General features: G+C 45.4%; 1 protein-coding gene across 3 annotated transcripts in view; it reads right to left on the bottom strand.

Moving 5' to 3' along the window:
• cyb561 (cytochrome b561) overlaps positions 1–21,579 on the bottom strand; it is a 66,764-nt gene that overhangs the window by 15,324 nt on the left and 29,861 nt on the right. For all 3 annotated transcript variants that reach the window (XM_078223752.1, XM_078223751.1, XM_078223750.1), the window contains exon 2: positions 8,783–9,021. In XM_078223752.1, coding sequence (XP_078079878.1) covers positions 8,783–8,990 — 208 coding nt within the window. In that variant the 5' untranslated portion in view covers positions 8,991–9,021. The remainder of the gene's footprint in view (positions 1–8,782; positions 9,022–21,579) is intronic.

Genomic DNA, 21,579 nt, shown 5'->3' with positions numbered 1-21,579 from the left:
GATGTCAGGGTCTTGTGTGGGAGAGTTTTATTAGGTTTTCTGGCTGGGGAGGTTTTGTTGCTGAGTCAGTCTCCGGACTGGGGGGGGGCTTTCCCTGGGGGTAGCAGGTGAGCTACTGGGGGGGCGGTGAGGCGGTGGGGGGAAGATTCCCTGGGGTTTCCAGATAGGGATGTTGATGGGGTGGGTCGTGGTTGAAGGGTGGTTTGTTGTCTTCCTGTATCTTGGTGCTTTTGCCTCCCCTGTTTGTGTTTATTGGGGTGGGTGGGGGGAGAGGTCTATCAGAGCTATGGGGATCATAGAATCCAGTAAGAAGTCTCACAGCACCAGGTTAAAGTCCAACAGGTTTATTTGGTACCAAATAAACCTGTTGGACTTTAACCTGGTGTTGTGCGACCTCTTACTGTGTTTACCCCAGTCCAACACCGGCATCTCCACATCATGACATCGATCATAGAATCCAACAGTGCAGAAAGAGGCTGTAGTAGGGCAAACCCAGGGAGTGTGGGTAGGAGCAGGAGAGGACTGAATGGAAAGGGTTAAACAGACAGCACTGTAGTATCCACACTCACTGCAGGCAGACAGTGCCGGGTGGCACGGTAGCACAGTGGTTAGCACTGCTGCTTCACAGCTCCAGGGTCCCGGGTTCGATTCCCAGCTCGGGTCACTGTCTGTGTGGAGTTTGCACATTCTCCTCGTGTCTGCGTGGGTTTCCTCCGGGTGCTCCGGTTTCCTCCCACAGTCCAAAGATGTGCGGGTTAGGTTGATTGGCCAGGTTAAAAAATTGCCCCTTAGAGTCCTGGGATGTGTAGGTTAGAGGGATTAGCGGGTAAAATATGTGGGGGTAGGGCCTGGGTGGGATTGTGGTCGGTGCAGACTCGATGGGCTGAATGGCCTCCTTCTGCACTGTAGGGTTTCTATGATTTCTATGACAGGACAAAATACAAATAAATACATCTCAAACGGTACTAAAACAGTCACACCCCAGGTGAGATCGTTCCGAGGTTACAGAAACAATAAGAGAATTGATATCACTTACCAAGGCTCCAAAAAGTCTAGAGGAGCCATTGTGCCTCTGGGACACTAATCAAGTATTAAAGCTAAAACACACAGGATCTGTATAATGTGATCAGATACAGAACTGTAACCAATTTAAAGTAACAATTTGATGACCTAATTGAAATGTAGCACTTTGTAATGCAAAAAAGTATAAGAATATCCAAGAGCCAATGCTCAGTAGAGTAGCTCAGAAACAAGCTGTAGTTACAGTCACGAGTTCTGCTCTCCCTCATGCATGTTGAATAAAGCCGTTTTTGTTGAAGTTCTACACAGTCTTGGAAGACTCAGTTCATTCATTCCCTCCAATAGAGGCCATTCGGCCCATCGAGTCTGCACCGACCACAATCCCACCTAGGCCCTATCCCCATAACCCCATATATTTACCCTAGCTGGTCCCCCTGACACTAAGGGGCAATTTAGCATGTCCAATCCGCCTAACCCGCATATCTGTGGAGGAAACCGGAGCACCCAGACAGTGACCCAAGCCGGGAATTGAACCCGGCTCCCTGGTGCTGTGAAGCAGCAGTGCTAACCAGTGTGCCACCATGCCGCCCTTTTTGTTTGTGGGTGTTTTATGTTGTTGTGGGCAGGATGGTGTGGATCGGGGTAGTGTGCACCAAGCCGCAGTGGGAGCATTAGTTGGAGGAGCAAGGGGGTGTAGGAACATCCTTGTTTATCAGGAAGATTTATAGGTTTGGCCTGAGACAAGAACCTTTGTTGGTAGTACAAAATTACTTATTTGACAAATTATTTATTTATTTATTAGTGTCCCAAGTAGGCTTACATTAACACTGTAATGAAGTTACTGTGGAAGGGTACACCGAGGGAGGATTTAGCATGGTCAATCCACCGAACCAGCACATCTTTAGAGTGTGGGAGGAAATCCATGCACGCCGGGGGAGAACGTGCAGACTCCACACAGATAGGGATCCAAGTTGGGAATCCAATCCGGGTCCCTGGCCCTGTGAGGCAGCAATGCTATCCACTGCGTCACCGTGCCACCCATAAATAATTTCACATACATGTCTGTCTTCTCACAATGAGGGTTAGGTTTTTGGGGTTGACAGAGAGAGGACATGTCCCCTTTTCTTCATGCTCTGCCACTTTTCTTTTGGCTCACGTCCAACCCTTGTGATGCCTTGCCTTGATCTTGTGGCTTGTTGTCTTCTTGTCTCCTGGGCCTTTTCCTTTTTTAAAAATATATTATTATTCCTGTTAGGGTTAGGGCTAGGTTTAGGGTGAGGCTTGGGGTTAGGCCTTGATGGGGTCGAATGGCTCTTGGCCTCCTGACCTCATCGCAGAGTTTCTGGTGGAAGATTCCTGTTTGAGGAACCTCCACACATTGCCAGCCCAGTTTGATGAGACATAGATGGGGCTCTGTGGGTTGGGGGAGTGGGTGGAGAGGGGGGTGAAAAGGGTGATGGAATTGGCATTAGCCAGGTAGCCACTAAGCCAGTTGAAACAGGACATAATAACTGACACCAATGATGATCACCTTGACATCCTGACCTGGACCCTGAAGAATATTGCAAGCTGTGTGAAGTGATCAGTTTATTAAGAGGCCAATTGGACTAACAACATACCAATACTTCCCATAGATTCTCCACTGCTTGGAATCTGTCCAATACCATTTTTTCTTTTTCCAACTCCAATTTAGACAGCCAAGATGTGAGTGGAGTTCAAAGAGATAGGAACAGGAGGAGGTCATACAGCATCTTGAGCTGCTCCTCTATTCTGTTTGATCATTGGTGATCTGTATTTCAATCGCATTTTCCTTTGATCCATTTCCTTGAGACCCTCACGCAACAAAAATCTGGCAGTCATGAGCTTTTTAATCAACCCCAGCATTTACAGCATTTGGTATGAGGGGGAATACAGGCCTAATCTTTACTCCCATCCTCATTAAATAAACCCTTAAACCCTGAATCACTCTGCTTAACCTGCACTGCCCAGAGCTGATCCCAATTGGATCAATTCCAGCTGGGATCTGAGCCATGTCTTGGTACAACTGGAGCCTAACTTTCTAAGTTTTAAGTTCCAGCTCCTTTCACATAAAGGGCAACATTACATTAGCCTTTTGGTTCACTGTCTTGGATGGTGCACCGGCATTTAGCAATGGTGCTGAAGTCCAATATGGATGGAGGGAACTTCCTCCTGATGCATGGCTTTTCCAGCAGGAGCTTGGGGCTCCTGGTGGATAGATCCCTGCACTTTCACCAGGATCAAGGGCTTGTGCTGAACTGCGTCAGTCTATTCTTGGAGTGATGCTTGGAATAGGCACCTGTGGGTGAAAGGAAAGGCAGGTTAGTCTGAAAGACTGTCATGCCTGGAGATGTGTACATTTGGAGTAAGGCATTGTTTATTGTTTATTTATTTATTAGTGTCACAAGTAAGACTTACATTAACACTGCAATGAAGTTGCTGTGAAAATCCCCCAGTTGCCACACTCCGGCCCCTGTTCGGGTACACTGAGGGAGAATTTAGCATGGCCAATGCACCTAACCAGCATGCCTTTCGGACTGTGGGAAGAAACCGGAGCACCCAGAGGAAACCCATGCAGGCACGAGGAGAATGTGCAGACTCTACACAGACAGTGACCCAAGCCGAGAATTGGTCCCAGGTCCCTGGCGCTGTCAGGCGGCAGTGTTAACCACTGTGTCACCATGCCGCCCACACTGTCATTGTCATTGATTTGGACATCATGGTGCAGTCAAAACATCAGTAAGCAAATTCTGATGGACTCCAAAGAATAGATTACGTGAGTTAAACAGAGCCTCTCATTGTCAACTGGTTGATAACCATTGAATAAATGGTCAGGGATGATTTGATTTGAATTATCCTAAGGGTGTAACTAAGAAAGCACAATAATATTACATCAAAATATCTTCCTTTTTCCATAGTCCAGAAGCTTCAAATTGAATTCACAGAGCCCAGAGCAACAATCTGATCTGATTTCCTATTCCTAACATCTCTGTGTGATTGACAATCAGCACACTGATCTGTTTATGAGCACATTTGCCATTCCCATTGTACCTGCAAATGTTATTAAAAACAGCAGCCTTGAGGCAGTGTCAGTTCTGGGATGGGGTAATGAATCCTGCACAGAAACAACCAGACACTGCTTGGGCCTGTTAGACCTCAGTGCAGAGATAGGATGTGCGTCTATTCCTGATGACAGTAAATCTAGCTGTTATCTGACCAAATGGTTGGTGTCCTGTATATGGGTGACCAGCAACATGCACTGACCAGGGTTACTTACTGACGTTCTTGCCCAGCTATATTGATTGAGTGTAACAGATGCTGTACTGCATTTAACTCTCAGCGATCCTGTTTTTAAAGCAGCAACAACAGATTGCTATATTTATATGAAGTATTTAATCTATTGAAACAGGATTATCACATTTCATCTGACACTGAGGTACATGAAGAGATATTGGGACAGCATGGTCAAATGGTAAAGGTTTATATAGAAACATAGAAAATAGGAGCAGGAGTAGGCCATTCAGCCTTTCAAGCCTGCTCCACCATTCATTATCATCATGGCTGATTATTCAACTCAATATCCTAATCCCACCTTCCCCCATATCCTTTGATCCCCTTCGCCTCAAGTGCTATATCTAACTGCTTCTTGAAAGCAAAAAATGTTTGGGCCTCAACTACTTTCTGTGGTAGTGAATTCCATTGGCTGATCACTCTCTGGGTGAAGAAATTTCTCCTCATCTCTGTCCTAAATTGTATTCTCAGACAGTAACCCTCGTTCTGGATACCTCCACCATCAGGAATAGCCTTCTTGCATCTACCCTGTCTAGTCTTGTTAAAATTTTATAGGTTTCTATGAGATCCTTCCTCATTCTTCTAAACTCCAGTGAATATAATCCTAACTGACTCAATCTCTCCTCATACAACAGTCCTGCCATCCTAGGAATCAGCCTGGTAAACCTTCTCTGCACTGCCTCTAGAGCAAGAACGTTCTTCTTCAGTTAAGGAGACCAAAACAACACACAACATTCCAGGTGTGGCCTCACCAAGGCCCTGTATAATTGCATCAATACATCCCTGCTCTTGTACTCGAATCCTCTCGCTATGAAGGCCAACATAACATTTGCCATTTTTACTGCCTGCTACACCTGTATGCTTACCTTCAATGACTTCAAGGACACCCAGATCTCATGGCACATTTTCCTCTCCTAATTCATGGCCACTCAAATAGTAATCTGCCTTCCCATTTTTGCTATCGAAGTGGATAACCTCCCAATTACTCAAATTATGGTGTATCTGCCATTCATTTACCCACTCACTCAACTTGTCCAAATCAAGGTGTTTCCTAGGTTGTAATTTATACTTAAATTTGCATTTATGATGAGATTTCTTTTGCATTCTCACAAAGGGAATGGTCAGAAGGTTTTGTGAAGGCCCTCTGCATCCTCCTCACAGCTCACCCTCCCATCCAGGTTTGTCTTAACTGCAAACTTGGAAATATTACATTTAGTTCCCTCATCTAAATCATTAATATGATTTAGAAACATAGAAAAACTACAGCACAAAACAGGCCCTTCGGCCCCACAAGTTGTGCCGAACATATCCCTACCTTTTAGGCCTACCTATAACCCTCCATCCTATTAAGTCCCATGTACTCATCCAGGAGTCTCTTAAAAGACCCTATTGAGTTTGCCTCCACCACCACTGACGGCAGCCGATTCCACTTGCCCACCACCCTCTGAGTGAAAAACTTTCCCCTAACATTTCCCCTGTACCTACCCCCCAGCACCTTAAACCTGTGTCCTCGCGTAGCAGCCATTTCAGCCCTGGGAAAAAGCCTCTGAGAGTCCACCCGATCTATGCCTCTCAACATCTTATATAACTCTATTAGGTCTCCTCTCATCCTACATCTCTCCAAGGAGAAAAGACCGAGCTCCCTCAGCCTATCCTCATAAGGCATGCCACTCAATCCAGGCAACATCCTTGTAAATCTCCTCTGCACCCTTTCAATCTTTTCCACATCCTTCCTGTAATGAGGCGACCAGAACTGAGCACAGTACTCCAAGTGGGGTCTGACGAGGGTCTTATATAGCTGCAGGTCCCAGAACTGATCCCTGTGGTACCCCACGAATCACTACCTGCCTTCTGGAAAAATACATGTTTATTCCTACTCTTTGTTTCCTGGTTGCCAACCAGTTTTTTTATCCATCTCAATACACTACCCCCAATCACACGCGCTTTAATTTTACACACTAATCTCTTATGTGGGACTTTGTCAAAAGCCTTCTGAAAGTCCAAATAAACCACATCCACTGGCTCCCCCTCATCAATTCTACTAGTTCCATCCTCAAAGAATTCCAGTAGATTTGTCAAGCATGATTTTCCTTTTATAAATCTGTGCTGACTCTATCCAATCCTGCCACTGTTTTCCAAGTGTTTTGCTATAAAATGTTTGATAATGGATTCTAGAATTTTCCCCACTACCAGCATTAGGTTTACTGGTCCAAAATTCCGTTTTTTCTCCACCTCTCTATGTAAATAGTGGGGGTTAGATTAGCTACCCTCCAATCTGTAGGAACTATTCCAGTGTCTAGAGAATCTTAGAAGATGACCACCAATACATCCACTATGTTTAAGCAAAGGAGGACAGAAAGGTGGAGAGGATTAGGGAGGCAATTCCAGAGCTTAGGGTCTTGATGGTATCTGGATCGGGATCTCTCAACCTTACAGAAGTGAAGAAAGTAAGTGTGGCATGTAAGACTCAAATCAGCGAATCAGGTCATTGGGGACTGTATGGAAACCCGCAATCCCACTGGGTGTCAATCAAGTTCCATATCTCTTCAGCACGTTACTCACCATGTTTCGGACTTTGTGTTTTACCTTAAGATCTTCTCCTTAACCCATTTTGATTTCTACAAAACTAGAAGGGTGAAGTCTGGCTGAGTTGTCACTGTGACATGTTTTTCATGGCTCTCAGTGTAGGTGATACTCTGTAAATATTGGCATAATTCTGGAGATCTTTCTAGATGCTACCACGCTGTTGTGATCCCTCCTGAACATAATACCACCCTCTGCCCACACCCCCATCACTGTAAACACTGTCATATCCCCATGGACTCCCAATCACTGGAGCTCCAATGAGCAGCCATTGCTACTCCTTGTTGCTCCCTTGTTACTCCAAAGGAAAATCCTCCTGTTTGAGTCCAAATTTTCTTTGCACCTTGGCTTTCTACGCTCAAACCTGTGTGCTTTGGAGACTGTGCAATACTTCATAATGTTTGAGTCCTGACTAACGGAATACATTGTCCTTCTCTTTGCTTGGATGTTAGACACAGTCAAACCCAACAGTGGATAGCAGAATTCTGAGAAATCTGTGGACCACTTCAGATCTCCTTCTGGCACTCCTGTCTGAAAATCTATGGGTGGGATTTTACGATCCCACTGAAGGTGACCACACACAGCGGGTTTCTCGACGGTGGATTGGCGAAACACGCAAAACGCTGTAGACATCCACAGGTCTGGAAGATTCCACCGTGGGCATTGGAAAGTTATCGCCGTCACTAGAAAACACACCGTGGGAGGGGGGGTGAGGTGGCGTTGAGGGGAGGGGGGAAACCCCACCCTATGTGCCAGGGAAGGTGCTTTCACATTGGCCATGATTAGCACATTTGGAAAAGGGTTAAAAACAGTTCTGGGATCTTTCAAGATACTACCACGCTGTTGTGGTCCCTCCTGAAAATAATACCAGGCCCTCTGCCCACAACCCCTTTGAAAGAAATTCCATTTCTTAAAACAACCCATTTATTTTGTTGTCTTCAGGTTCCAATAAATGGTGAAACCATAGAATCCCTACAGTGCAGCAAGAGACCATTCGGTTCATCGAGTCTGTACTGGCTCTCCGAAAGAGTATCTTACACAGGCCCATTCCCCCACCCTGTCCCCATATCCCCATGCATTTGCCATGGCTAATCCAAACATCAGGGCTCTGACCTGTCAGTGACCAACACAATCTAAATTAATGCTGAAATGCCTGTGTTTTACAATTCCAAACCAAACCCCACATTCTCAACACGTATCTTACATTCTGAATCTCAATCATAGAAACCCTACAGTACAGAAAGAGGCCATCTGGCCCAGCAAGTCTGCACCGACCACAATCCACCCAGGCCCTACCCCCTTATCCCTAGACATTTACCCGCTAATCCCTCTAACCTACGCATCCCAGGATACTAAGGGGCAATTTTAGCATGGTCAATCAACCTAACCCGCACATCTTTGGACTGTGGGAGGAAACCGGAGCACCTGGAGGAAACCCACGCAGACACGAGGAGAATGTGCAAACTCCACACAGACAGTGACCCAAGCCGGGAATCGAACCCATGCCCCTGGCGCTGTGAAGCAGCAGTGCTAACCACTGTGCTACCGTGCCGCCCCTGTGTGAATCTGTGAATTTGTGTGATCCCTACCTGTGCACACTCTGCATTCCCAATCAACCGGTGCAGAATACTCCCACCTGACTTTTATAGATATGAGGAGAAGGGAAATGGCCAAATTGTAGATTTCTTTCTTGCTGTCTCATTGAAACATTAAGTATTAGTCAAAATGGTGGTGCAGACACACAAAAATCTCTGTGCCAGCTACAGATGGCTTCGAAGGTAAAGAACATCTTTTTCGTCAGCTGCACTTTTTAACAAAGTGTAATTCTACAAACAGGAGCAAAACATTTGAGAATGTGTCTGGTACTCACAGTCTCCGTAGAGGAAAACCATTCCAATCACCATACACAGAGGGTGGACATTGAACTCCAGGGAACTTCCATCCCAGCCAAAACCCCCTTGATAGTAACCCATCCACACCCCAGTAATGATCACAGCAGCCAGGCCAAGGATCTGTGTTGCTGCAATAAACCAGGGCAGTAGGCCCTGGCTGTGTTCCTCCAAGGGGTTGCTTTCCATTGCAGAATGTAGTCTTCTTTGGTCCACAGGCCTGTAAGAAAAGTTGTTACAAGGAAAAAGATCAGTTCTTTTGTAAAGTGTAATGGTACTATAGGCCTAAATCCTCCTCAGTAACCCTGGCCCCAAATGCAACACATGACCCCGAAAGGAGAGGCAGTCCGTAAGGTTATCCATCCCGAGCCCCTCAATCCCTCCCAGCACCCGGTGGCCCCATGCTACAGGCACTGCCCATGCCCCCTCATGGCCACCAATGGCCTCCCACTCAGCTATACTCTCCCTTCACATGGTGCGGCATGATGCCTTCTGCAGTTGCATGGTCGGTGTTGTGAGACACAAAACTGCCCCTCCGGGTGGCTAGATCCCCACAGCTTGCCTGGACCTGCAGAGTCTCACTGGCTGTCCTGTCTGGAGACAATACACATCTCTTTAACCTGTCTTAATGCTCTCTCCACTCACATTGTTTGTATCTTAAAGACTTGATTAGCTGTAAGTATTCACATTCCAACCATTATTCTGTAAATTGAGTTTGTGTCTTTATATGCCCTGTTTGTGAACAGAATTTCCACTCATCTGAAGAAGGGGCTTAAGGTGCCGAAAGCTAGTGGCTTTTGCTACCAAATAAACCTGTTGGACTTTAACCTGGTGTTGTTAAACTTCTTACTGTGTTCTAAAAGGGAAACATCCTCTCAGCATCTACCCTGTTAATTTTCCTCAGAATCTTATCTCATGCCTATCCTTGTACCATCAGCAAATTTGATTACAATACCATTGATCGCTTCATTTAAGTCATTAATGTATATCATAAATAGGTGTGAGCATTGATCCCTGTGACATTCCACTCATTACTGTATTTCGTCTGGAAAGTGACCCATTTATCCCAATTCTCTGTTCCCTACGAAGTAGCCATGCTAATACATCACCCCCAATACTATACTAACTTTGTATTTGGCACCTCATTGAATGCCTTTTGGAAATCCAAGTAAACCACATCTTCTGGTTCCTTCTTATCCATCCTGTTTGTTACATGTTAAACACAAGAAATAGAAGCAAGTGTAGGCCACCAGGCCTTTCAGCCTGCCCCACCATTCAATACGATCATGGATGATCTATGGGCTCAACTACTTTTCTCTGCCATTTCCCCATAGCCCTCTATTCTATGATCTATCAAATATTTAGCCTCCTCCATTTTAAATGCTTCTAATGATCCAGCCTCCACTACCCTCTGGGGCAGAGAATTCGAGATTCATCACCCTCAGCAAAAAGAAATTTCTATGCACGTCTGGCCGTTTATCTTGTAGCTACGTCCGCTTGTTCGAGACTCTCCCACGAGTGAAAACATCTCACCATCTACCCTGTCAAGGCCCCGCAGGATCTTTTTTGTTTGAATAAGATCACCCCTCACTCTTCTAAACTACAAGGACCCAGACTATTTAATCCCTCTTGATCGGACAACCCTCTCATTCCAGAAATTAGCCTTGTGAATTTCCTTTGCACTGCCTCATATGTTCTGAGATCCTTTTTTAATAAGGGGACCAAAACTGCACGCAGTATTCCAGGTGAGGCCTCACCAACACCCTGTACAATTGCAACAAAACCTCCCTTTGCCTTCTTAACTATTTGTTGGACCTGCTTGTTAGCTTTTTGAGATTCATGCACTAGGACACCTAGATCCCTCTGCACTTCACTCGCATGCAGTGTCTCTCCATTTAGATAGTAATCTGCCTGTTGATTCCTCCTACCAAGTGCATGACCTCACACTTCCCCACATTAAACTCCATTTGCCAGGTCCCAGCCTTGGACACATTCAATTACATTACTGTATTTGTTATTAAATCAGACACATTTATTTCTGTTTGTGCTATCACTTTAGCCATCTCATTATGAACACTGCAAGCATTCGTATAAAGAGCCCTTATTCTGCCTTTTTACCATATTTGTTGGTGCACACTTAGAATCATCGAATCATAGAATCCCTACATTACAGAAGGAGGCCATTTGGCCCATTGATGCTGCACCGACAACAATCCCACCCAGGTCCTATCTCCATAACCCCACGTATTTACCCTGATGTACTAACTCTAATCCTCCTGACACTACGGGAGAATTTAGCTCAGCCAATCAACCTAACCTGCACATCTTTGGAGTGTGGGAGGAAACCGGAGCACCCGGAGGACACCCATGCAGACACGGGGTGAGCGTGCAGACTCCCCACAGATAGTGACCCAAGCCAGGAATCAAACCCAGGTCCCTGGTGCTGTGAAGCAGCGGCGCTAACCACTATGCCACCATGCTGCCCTTGTGCCACCGTGCTGCCCTTGAAGAGGAAGTGTAGCACTGTTTAATATCTGAGTCTCTCGTTTGCCAGGTCTATTTTCTAATGTCTGTTTCATTGATGATGACACTTTGCTCACACAATGAGGAGTAATGTCCTTGGGATTTTTCCACTGGTGTAAACTCTGACAAGCCAGGGAAGCTCCAAGAAATTTACCTTCACCCCTGCAATTAAGTTTCCACAGTGGGATCAAGATGTTATGGCCAGTGACACAGAACAGGATTGGAGAATTGGCAGCATAATTTAGACCTTGAGAAAAAAGCAAAGAGTGTTTTTCTCAATTGGCATGTTCTGAAGTGTATCTTCCATGCAAATGGATGAGTTCATTTTCATGGAAATGACCATTAAGTCAAGATTTCTTAGAGTGGTTGACTTGTGTGGAAATCTGACTGGCAAATTAATCTCGTGGTCAGGTGTCACGTCATCAGCTGTTGTGTAATGTGAACATCACATTATCGAATCTTTAGGAATCTGCCCAAGCAGAATTGGCCACCCGAATATAGAGGCTTTGAAAGATGTTAGAAAAGGATTTATATAGATGATACCTGAACTGAGAGGCAGAAAGAAAATTTTTCTGCTTGTGGGGCAATGCAAGGCTAGAAGATTATAAATATAAGACAGTCCCTAAAAAAAATTCCAAGAAGAAATTCAGGATGAACTTTTTTACTCGGTGGTGAGGTTGTGGAACTTGCGACCACATAATGATTGGACGATTGATATGGATATATTTAAGGGGAAACTAGTTAAGCACATGAGGAAGAAGGATTTGCTGCTAAGATGTGATCGCAGGAGAGAAATAAGGAATATAAATACCAGTTTTAACCAGTTAGTTTGAATAGTCCCTACCTGTAAATTCAATGTTTTCATAGCCTCTTTTTAAATACCTATCCCACTAAGGCTGGTTACTGTTCGTCAATTCCATTTATCGTTCTGTTCTTGTTCTTCCATTCAGTAAAGAACTTTCTGAAGTAAAGTTGTTTTTGCTGTTGAAAGGCTCCGATCATTTGTGTATCCCCATGACAATGACACTTACATGTAACATTTGCAATGTAGGTAAACCTCTCGATGTGTTACTGAGCTTCTGATTACTGACAATCAGTGAGGACCTGGCCCCTCCCTTCAGGCTGATACAAAGAGTTGAACAAATCTATTCTGCCTGTTGGACAGTGTCTTCCTCATCCATTGATTCTGTCTGCACTTCCCACTGCCTCAGAAAAGCAGCCAGCATAATCAAGGACCCCACACACCTCGGACATACTGGACGGGATGTTATGGCCTTGCTCATCCCGAAACCATAAAACCCCACCTGGGGTCAATGGACCTTTCCACAATCCGACTCTCGCTCGCTCCAATTCCCATGGAAGGTGGGATGGTAAAATTCCAGCCACTCCCTTCCACCTTCTTCCGTCGGGAAAAAGATACAGAAGTCTGAGTTCAAGTAGCACTGATTCAAGAACAGCTTCTTCCCTGCTGCCATCAAACTTTTGAATGGTCCTAACACATATAAAACTGATCTTTCTCTACACCCTACTGCAGCACTATATTCTGCACTTTCCCCTTTCCTTCTCCCCTGTGTACTCTGTGAATGGTATATTTTGTCTGTATGGTGTGCAAGAAACAATACTTTTCACTGCATCCCAATACATGTGACAATAATGAATCAAATCAATCATTCACTGGTTCAATATGAAGGTAGCAGCTAATAAAGTGGGACATAAATTCCTGGGGCCATAGAGGGTGCATAGGAATAGAATAACAGGAGTAGGGAATTTGGGTGGATGGTGGGATAACAACATTTCTGCCATTGGCAACTAGGATTGGGAGTGGGGCCTGGTTCTAATTGAATTCTTTGACTTTGACATCTCACATGGTTTCACTGCCCAATATCTTCAGCTCGAAAGAACACAGACTTGAAAGGATATGGAGGACAATTGCTTTATCCATTCCCTGCCAAATTTGGCTGGACCACATACAACATCATTTAGTCCTGCTTCCGTCTGCTAAAACTGATTACCATTCCAGGATTGAAGATCCTCAGCCTCTTTTCAATACTGCAAATTGTTCACTTAAGCCACCACCCCCAAAGGTATCAGGGTACTCCCGCACCCCTCAAAGGCATTGACACACTGCCAGGTTGGCACTAGTGACAGTAAGAGTTTTAACAACACCAGGTTAAAGTCCAACAGGTTTATTTGGTAGCAAATACCATTAGCTTTCGGAGCGCTGCTCCTTCGTCAGATGGAGTGGAAACACTGGTGACTGTGCCAGGGCACTGCCTGGGCATATCCCTCATCACCCAGGGGCTATACTAATATGTGCCATGGTCAGCGCAACTAGTTTTCATTTTTGAAAACCAAGTGAGAAAGAAAAGGAAAGCATACAAAAGATTCAGAGAGCTAGGCGATGATAGGGATCTAGATGAGTATACGGCTTGTAGGAAGGGACTTAAGAAAGAAATTAGGAGAGCCAGAAGGGGTCACGAGAAGGCCTTGGCAGGTAAGATTAAGGAGAACCCTAAGGCATTCTATAAATATGTGAAGAGTAAAAGGATAAGATGTGAAGGAATAGGACCTATAAAAGGTGAAGGTGAGAAAGCCTGTACAGAACCGGAAGAAATAGCAGAGGTGCTGAATGAATATTTTACCTCGGTATTCACGGTGGAAAAAGACCTGGGTGGTTGTACTACAGGATTGAGGTGGACTGAAAAGATTGAGTATGTGGACATTAAGAAAGAGGATGTGTTGGAAATTTTGAATAGCATCAAGATAGATAAGTCGCCGGGACCGGATGGGATGTACCCAGGTTACTGTGGGAGGCGAGGGAAGAGATTGCAGAGCCTCTGGCGATTATCTTTGTGTTGTCGATGGAGTCAGGAGACGTTCCAGAGGATTGTGGATGTGGTTCCTATATTCAAGAAAGGGAATAGGGATAGCCCAGGAAATTACCGACCGGTGAGTCTAACCTCAGTGGTTGGTAAGTTGATGGAGAAGATCCTGAGGGACAGGATTTATGAACATTTAGAGAAGTTTAGTATGCTCAAAGGTAGTCAGCACGGCTTTGTCAACGGCAAATCGTGCCTTATGAGCCTGGTGGAGTTCTTTGAAAATGTGACTAAACACATTGACCATAGAAATAGAAACCATAGAAACCCTACAGTACAGAAAGAGGCCATTCGGCCCATCGAGTCTGCACCGACCACAATCCCACCCAGACCCTACTCCCATATCCCTACATATTTTACCCACTAATCCCTATAACCTACGCATCTCAGGACACTAAGGGGCAATTTTAGCATGGCCAATCAGCCTAACCCGCACATCTTTGGACTGTGGGAGGAAACCGGAGCACCCGGAGGAAACCCACGCAGGCACGAGGAGAATGTGCAAACTCCACACAGACAGTGACCCAAGCCGGGAATCGAACCCAGGTCCCTGGAGCTGTGAAGCAGCAGTGCTAACCACTGTGCTACCGTGCCGCCCGTGACGAAGGAAAAGTGGTAGATGTGGTTTACATGGACTTCAGCAAGGCGTTCGATAAGGTCCCCCATGCAAGACTTCTCGAGAAAGTGAGAGGGCGTGGGATCCAAGGGGCTGTTGCCTTGTGGATTCAGAACTGGCTTGCCTGCAGAAGGCAGAGAGTGGTTGTAGACGGGTTTTTTTCTGAATGGAGGTCGGTCACCAGTGGAGTGCCCCAGGGATCTGTTCTGGGACCCTAGCTGTTTGTCATTTTCATAAATGACCTGGATGAGGAAGTGGAGGGATGGGCTGGTAAGTTTGCCGACGACACGAAGGTTGGTGGTGTTGTGGATAGGTTGGAGGGATGTCAGAAGCTGCAGCATGACATAGATGGGATGCAAGACTGGGCGGAGAAGTGGCAGATGGACTTCAACCCGGATAAATGTGTAGTGGTACATTTTGGCAGATCAAATGGGATGAAGGAGTATAATATCAAGGGTAAGACTCTTAGCAGTGTAGAGGATCAGAAGGACCTTGGGGTCCGGGTCCATAGGACTCTTAAATCGGCCACGCAGGTGGAAGAGGTGGTTAAGAGGGCGTATGGTGTGCTGGCCTTCATCAATCGAGGGATTGAGTTTAGGAGTCGGGAGATAATGATGCAGCTTTATAACACCCTCGTCAGACCCCACTTGGAGTACTGTGCTCAGTTCTGGTCACCTCATTACAGGAGGGATGTGGAAATGATTGAAAGGGTGCAGAGAAGATTTACAAGGATATTGCCTGGATTGGTTCACATGCCTTATGAGGATAGGCTGAGGGAGATCGGTCTTTTCTCTTTGGAGAGACGAAGGATGAGAGGTGACCTGATAGAGGTGTACAAGATGTTGAGAGGTATAGATCAGGTGGATTCTCAGAGGCTTTTTCCCAGGGCTGAAATGGCTGCTATGAGAGGACACAGGTTTAAGGTGCTGGGGAGTAGGTACAGAGGAGATGTCAGGGATAAGTTTTTCACTCAGAGGGTGGTGGGTGAGTGGAATCGGCTGCCGTCAGTGGTGGTGGAGGCAAACTCAATAGGGTCTTTTAAGAGACTTCTGGATGAGTACATGGGGCTTAATAGGATTGAGGGTTATAGGTAAGCCTTTATATAAGCCTAGATAGGTAGGGACATGACCGGCGCAACTTGTGGGCCGAAGGGCCTGTTTGTGCTGTATTTTTTCTATGTTCTATGTTCTAATAATGATTTGTGCCAGCGTAACGCCATACCAGCTGCGTGGGAAGATGCATTAAGAATGGAAGTAGTGGCATCAAGCTCACTAATTAGAATCTAATGTGTGCTAATACATAAGAATCAGGCTCACTCTTTTCCTGGGATGAAGCTGATTGCATCATCAGAGGGGGTGTGGGGAAGATGCCAAACTGAAATATTGCCAGTGCTAATCCCATTTTTGGCCTCTTGTGAGATTTAATAGACATTACTGGATTCACACTGTGGCTAGCATGGTCAATAAATTGCGGCCAGTGGCTCCAACAGCATTTAGAAATTATATTTATTCCAGAAGTGCTTCCTCAGGTGGACTGCCTGTTAGTCTGTTCACCTCCCTGGGCTTATACCCTCAATAATGTGGATGTTGGAGATCTGAAATAAAAACATAAAATGCTGGAAAAGCTCATCTGATCTGGCTTCATCTGTGCGAGGAAAACTGAGTTAACGTTTGGACTCCAATATGACTCCGAATTCTCGGAGTTGAGATTCTCAGCTCCGAAGAGTCATATTGGGCACAAAGCAGTAACCCCGTTTCTCTCTCCAAAGATGCTGCCAGACCTGCTGGGCTTTTCCAGCATCTTCTGATTTTATTTCTTATACACTCAGACTAGTTATTTAAATTACCTTATCCCATGATTTGGGATGAGCTTTGGACAGATTTCATGAATTTCAGGGGGTCTTCAGTGGAAAATAAATCAATTTTTAGCTAAATGAATTGAATTGTTAGCCAGCAAGAACAAGAACTTGCATTTGTATAAGAGGCCATGTCACATAAACACATCCAGAATGCTTCATTGGGGTACAATCTACAAAAGGATGCCAAGCCAATGAAAGTAATATGAAGAGGGATGATCAATAGCTTGGTCAGGGAGGTGATTTTTAAGTCTAGTCCTTTGAAGAGTCCAAAGTCCCACAGTCCAAAGATGTGCGGGTTAGGTTGATTGGCCATGTAAATTGACCCTAGTGTCAGGGGCATTAGCAGGGTAAATACATGGGGTTACGGGACTAGGGCCTGGGTGGGATTGTGGTCGGTGCAGACTCGATGGGCCAAATGGCTCCTTCTGCACTGTAGGGATTCTATGATAAAAGAGGAGAGAGGAGTAGGGAGGCAGGAGATAGTTGGGGCCAAGGACCCTGGGTCAATGGAAATTGCAAAATTGAATTCAATAGATTTTTATTCACCAAGTGGTTGGAGAGTTATAGAGCAAATGGAGTTGAGTTACAGAACAACCATTATGCAATAGAAGAGGAGACTGGGGAATTCTTCCCATCTCCCCACCAAAAAAAAGATTGTGAAGCAAAGGAAATAGAAGATTTAGAGGACTGAAGAATGAGAAGAAACTGGAAATGGGGTATTTATGCTCAAGTGAAGGGGATGGACTTAGAGATTGACCCTTCCTGCAGATTTGGGAGCAGCAGCAGTGCTGGTGGTATTGAGAAAGAATCAGTCAGTAAAAGGATGAATGAATCCTGGAGTCCGTACTGTGGATCAGCATTAAAAGGTCATTTCTTCTGGTAGATGATGATGGATACACCACAGAATCTCATTGGAAGAACGAGGGAGGAAGGTTTGTAAACAAAGGGCGTTTCGACTGTGGAATCCTTCACCTCATGTGGGCATTGAAGTTGAGATGGGAATAGTCTATGGGAATGGGGTTACAGGACTCTGAGTCTGAATAGCTTCCTTCTGAACTGCAGGTTCTATCATTTGATGAAAACCTCTCCTTATTGATCTTCAGCTGAGGATTTTGAAATGTTGATATTGGATTGAGTATAAAACGATGTGCCGAAAGTCCATTGGGCGATCTGTCAGTTTGTTGCAGGTCAAACTGTGAAGGCCAAGTATAAGTCGATACCGACTGCAACTCCCAGTTCAGAGTTGATTTGATTTATTATTGTCACATGTATTAGCATACAGTGAAAAGTATTGTTTCTTGTGCGCTATACAGACAAAGCATACAGAAGGAAACGAGAGAGTGCAGAATGTAGTGTTACAGACACAGCTGGGGTTAGAGAAAGATCAACTTAATGCAAGGTAAATCCATTCAAAAGTCTGAGCAGCAGCAGGGAAGAAGCTGTTCTTGAGTCGGTTGGTACGTGACCTCAGACTTTTGTATCTTTTTCCCAACGGAAGAAGGTGGAAGAGAGAATGTCCGGGTTGCGTGGGGCCCTTAATTATGCTGGCTGCTTTGCCGAGATAGTGGGAAGTGCAGACAGAGTCAATAGACGGGAGGCTGGTTTGCGTGATGTATTGATTGCCAGCTTCACAGAGAACCAGCATAAAAACCAGAGTCTTGGAGGTATGGCGAGAGGCCAGGCCTACTCAAAAAGGCATTGACTGGGAAGCCTACTTTCAAAACTACAATGCATGCTGAATTTGGCTATGGTTTCAGGGTTAGTATCAGCAGGTAATAAGATTCTTAATGGTTATAGATAGTATGTCAGAGCATTACAACTATAGGTATATCCCAGGATAGGCCAGCAGGCCCTTCAAGCCTGCCTCGCCATTCAATATGATCATGGCTGATCAATGCCGGCCTCAGCTCCTTTTCTGTGCCATTTCCTCATAGCCCCCTATTCCTTATCTATCAAATATTTGTCCACCTCCACTTTAAATACTTCCCAATGATCCAGCCTCCTTTGTGGCAGAGAACCCAGAGATTCACACCCTCTGCAAGAAGAAATTTCTATGCACCTCAGTTTTAAATGACTGGCCCTTTATCTTGTAGCTGTGTCCCCTTATTCAAGACTCTCCCACATCTCACCATCTACCCTGTCAAGCTTCCTCAGGATCTTATATGTTTGAATAAAGTCACCCCTCACTCTTCTAAACTTCAAGGAATACAGACCCAGACTATTTAGTCTGTCTTGATCGGACAACCCTCTCAATCCAGGAGTTAGCCTGGTGAACCTCCATTAGACTACCTCCAATGTTCCTATATCCCTTTTTAGGTAAGGAGACGAAAACTGTACGCAATATTCCAGGTGAGGCCTCACCAACACCCTGTACAATTACAACAAAACATCACTATTTTTAAACTCCAACCCCTTTGCAATAAAGGCCAAAATGCCATTTGCCTTCTTAACTATTTGTTGGACCTGCAGACTAGCTTTTTGCAATTCATGCACCTAGAATCCCTTTAATTCACTCACCTGCAGTCTCTCTCCATTTAGAAAATAATCTGTCTTCTGATTCTTCCTACCAAAGTGCATGACCCCACACTCCCTCACACTAAACTCCATTCACCAGGTTTTCGCCCAGTCACTCAACCCATCGATATCCCATTGCAGAATCACAATCAACTTTCCCTTCCACCTACCTTCGTATCATCGGCAAATTTGAAATCTTACATTCTGTTCCTTCCTCCAAGTCATTAATGTAAATTGTGAACAATTGCAAGCTAACGACTGATCCCTGCGGTACTCCACTACTTACATCTTTCCAATCTGAAAATGATCCATTTATTCTCACTCTCTGGGCCCTATTTTACCATTTTGGTTCTAAGTGCTGGGCAGACTTGAAACTGGGAGCGTTTCAGATCCGACTTTTAGACCCGTTCTCAGGCGTCCCCATACGCACTCTGCCTGTAAAAATATTAGCGATTCCAAATCGTGCTGCACAGCCTGTGGGTGGGGCTTGACGTGCCTGAAACCTGCAGCTCCGATCGGTGCCTCCAACTGCGCATGCGCAGAAAAAAAAGATAGAATAATGCTCCCCTGCCACATCACTCCCGGGCCAGATAATACCTCCCCCTGGCCCCTACAGACATTGCCCCACTCCCATATCATTACTGACCCCCTTATCCCACCCCCACACCCAGACCAATCACAGGCTCTTCCGCCCCTTCACCCCCACTGATCACAGGCGAATGGCCACGGAACCCTTCCCCCCGACTGATCACAGGCAGAGTAGCAGCGGACCCTCCCCTTCCCTCCCCACTGATCACAGGCAGTGGCAGCAGACTCTATTTCACCATCCCTCCCCCCCCCCACCAATCTCAAGCAGAGAGCTAACGGACGCTCGGCACTTACCCCCTCACTAACCCTCACTGACGGAGCACCCGAATCGACTTATATGGAGCATGTCTGTTTCACTCCGATACCGGATTGGCGAACGCGGTGGTAAAGGAGGAAGTGCCGGTAAAGTTGGGCATGCAGCCCATTAAGTCAATTTAAATGTATGCAAATGCATTTAAATGGCCGTCGCGCCTGCTTTGGACGTGGTCCCGATCGTGGCCATTTACGGGCCTTCGTAAAGGAGGAACCGACGCGGAGGCGTGCACGGATCACACTACTCGCCTCACACCCGACTTTACCAAGTTTTCACGCCCGAAAATAGGCACAATGCAATAGTAAAATCTGGCCCTCTGTTTTCTATCTGACATGATGCGGAGATGCCAGCGTTGGACTGGGGTAAACACAGTAAGAGTTTTAACAACACCAGGTTAAAGTCCAACAGGTTTATTTGGTAGCAAATACCATTAGCTTTCGGAGCGCTGCTCCTTCGTCAGATGGAGTGCACTCCATCTGACGAAGGAGCAGCGCTCCGAAAGCTAATGGCATTTGCTACCAAATAAACCTGTTGGACTTTAACCTAGTATTGTTAAAACTCTTACTGTGTTCTATCTGACAACCAGTTTTCAATCCATGCTAACTTACTTCCTCCAATTCCATCAACTTTTACTTTAGGCACCAGCCTCGAGTGTGGCACTGGAGGGCTGGTAGCCATACTAATAATCATGCTCACTGAAAGGTTTGGAGAATTCAGTTTAGTGCTCAGACGGCCTCCTATTTCCTCAACGATCTCACACAACAGCTATTGGTGTGAAAGCACAAGGTCAAGGTACTCAATGACAGAGTGCCTTGATCTTCATAGATAAATACAATAACATTTGTAATGGTCATGTGGTCAGGTTCCTTATCTGAACGTCCCATAATCAAAGATCGAGGAATGTCTCCAATCAGAGGTGGTAACTGTAATGCAGAGGCGTTGGCGATCGGGCTGCAAGGGTTTTCAACAGAGAATAGAACTGAGACATAGGCAGAGAGAGAAGAATGATCTGTTCATGGGGACCATCAAATTATAGCTGAACAGATTTGTGAGGAGGGAATTTTTATTGTTTTGACACAATTCAGTTAGAGTTAACGCTGTTTTAATTCAGATAGATTTAGTGCTCGGATGGAAAAGGGCAAAGATAGATCAAGAGTAAGTCTTTTCAATTAGGAACAGGCCATTTGTATCGATGAAATGTGATTTGGCAAAAGTGGTCTGGAACAGATATATAAATCAGTGTCAGGGCAGTGGGATAGAGAGGGTTCAGGACAAATCTATCTTTCACAAGATGTGGGCATCGCTGGCCAGGCCAGCATTTGTTGCTCATCCCTAATTATTCTTGGTGGTGAGCTGCCTTCTCGAACCGCTGCAGTCCATGTGTTGTAGGTACACCCATGGTGCCGATAGGGAGTTCCAGGATTTTGACCCAGTGACAGTAAAGGAAGGGTGATGTATTTCCAGGTCAGGATAATGTGTGGCTTGAA

The sequence above is a fragment of the Mustelus asterias genome, chromosome 11 (genome assembly GCF_964213995.1).
Source record: "Mustelus asterias chromosome 11, sMusAst1.hap1.1, whole genome shotgun sequence".
NCBI lineage: Eukaryota > Metazoa > Chordata > Chondrichthyes > Carcharhiniformes > Triakidae > Mustelus > Mustelus asterias.
The sequence above is the reverse complement of the archived record's forward strand: the minus strand, read 5'-3'. Positions and strand labels throughout refer to the sequence as shown.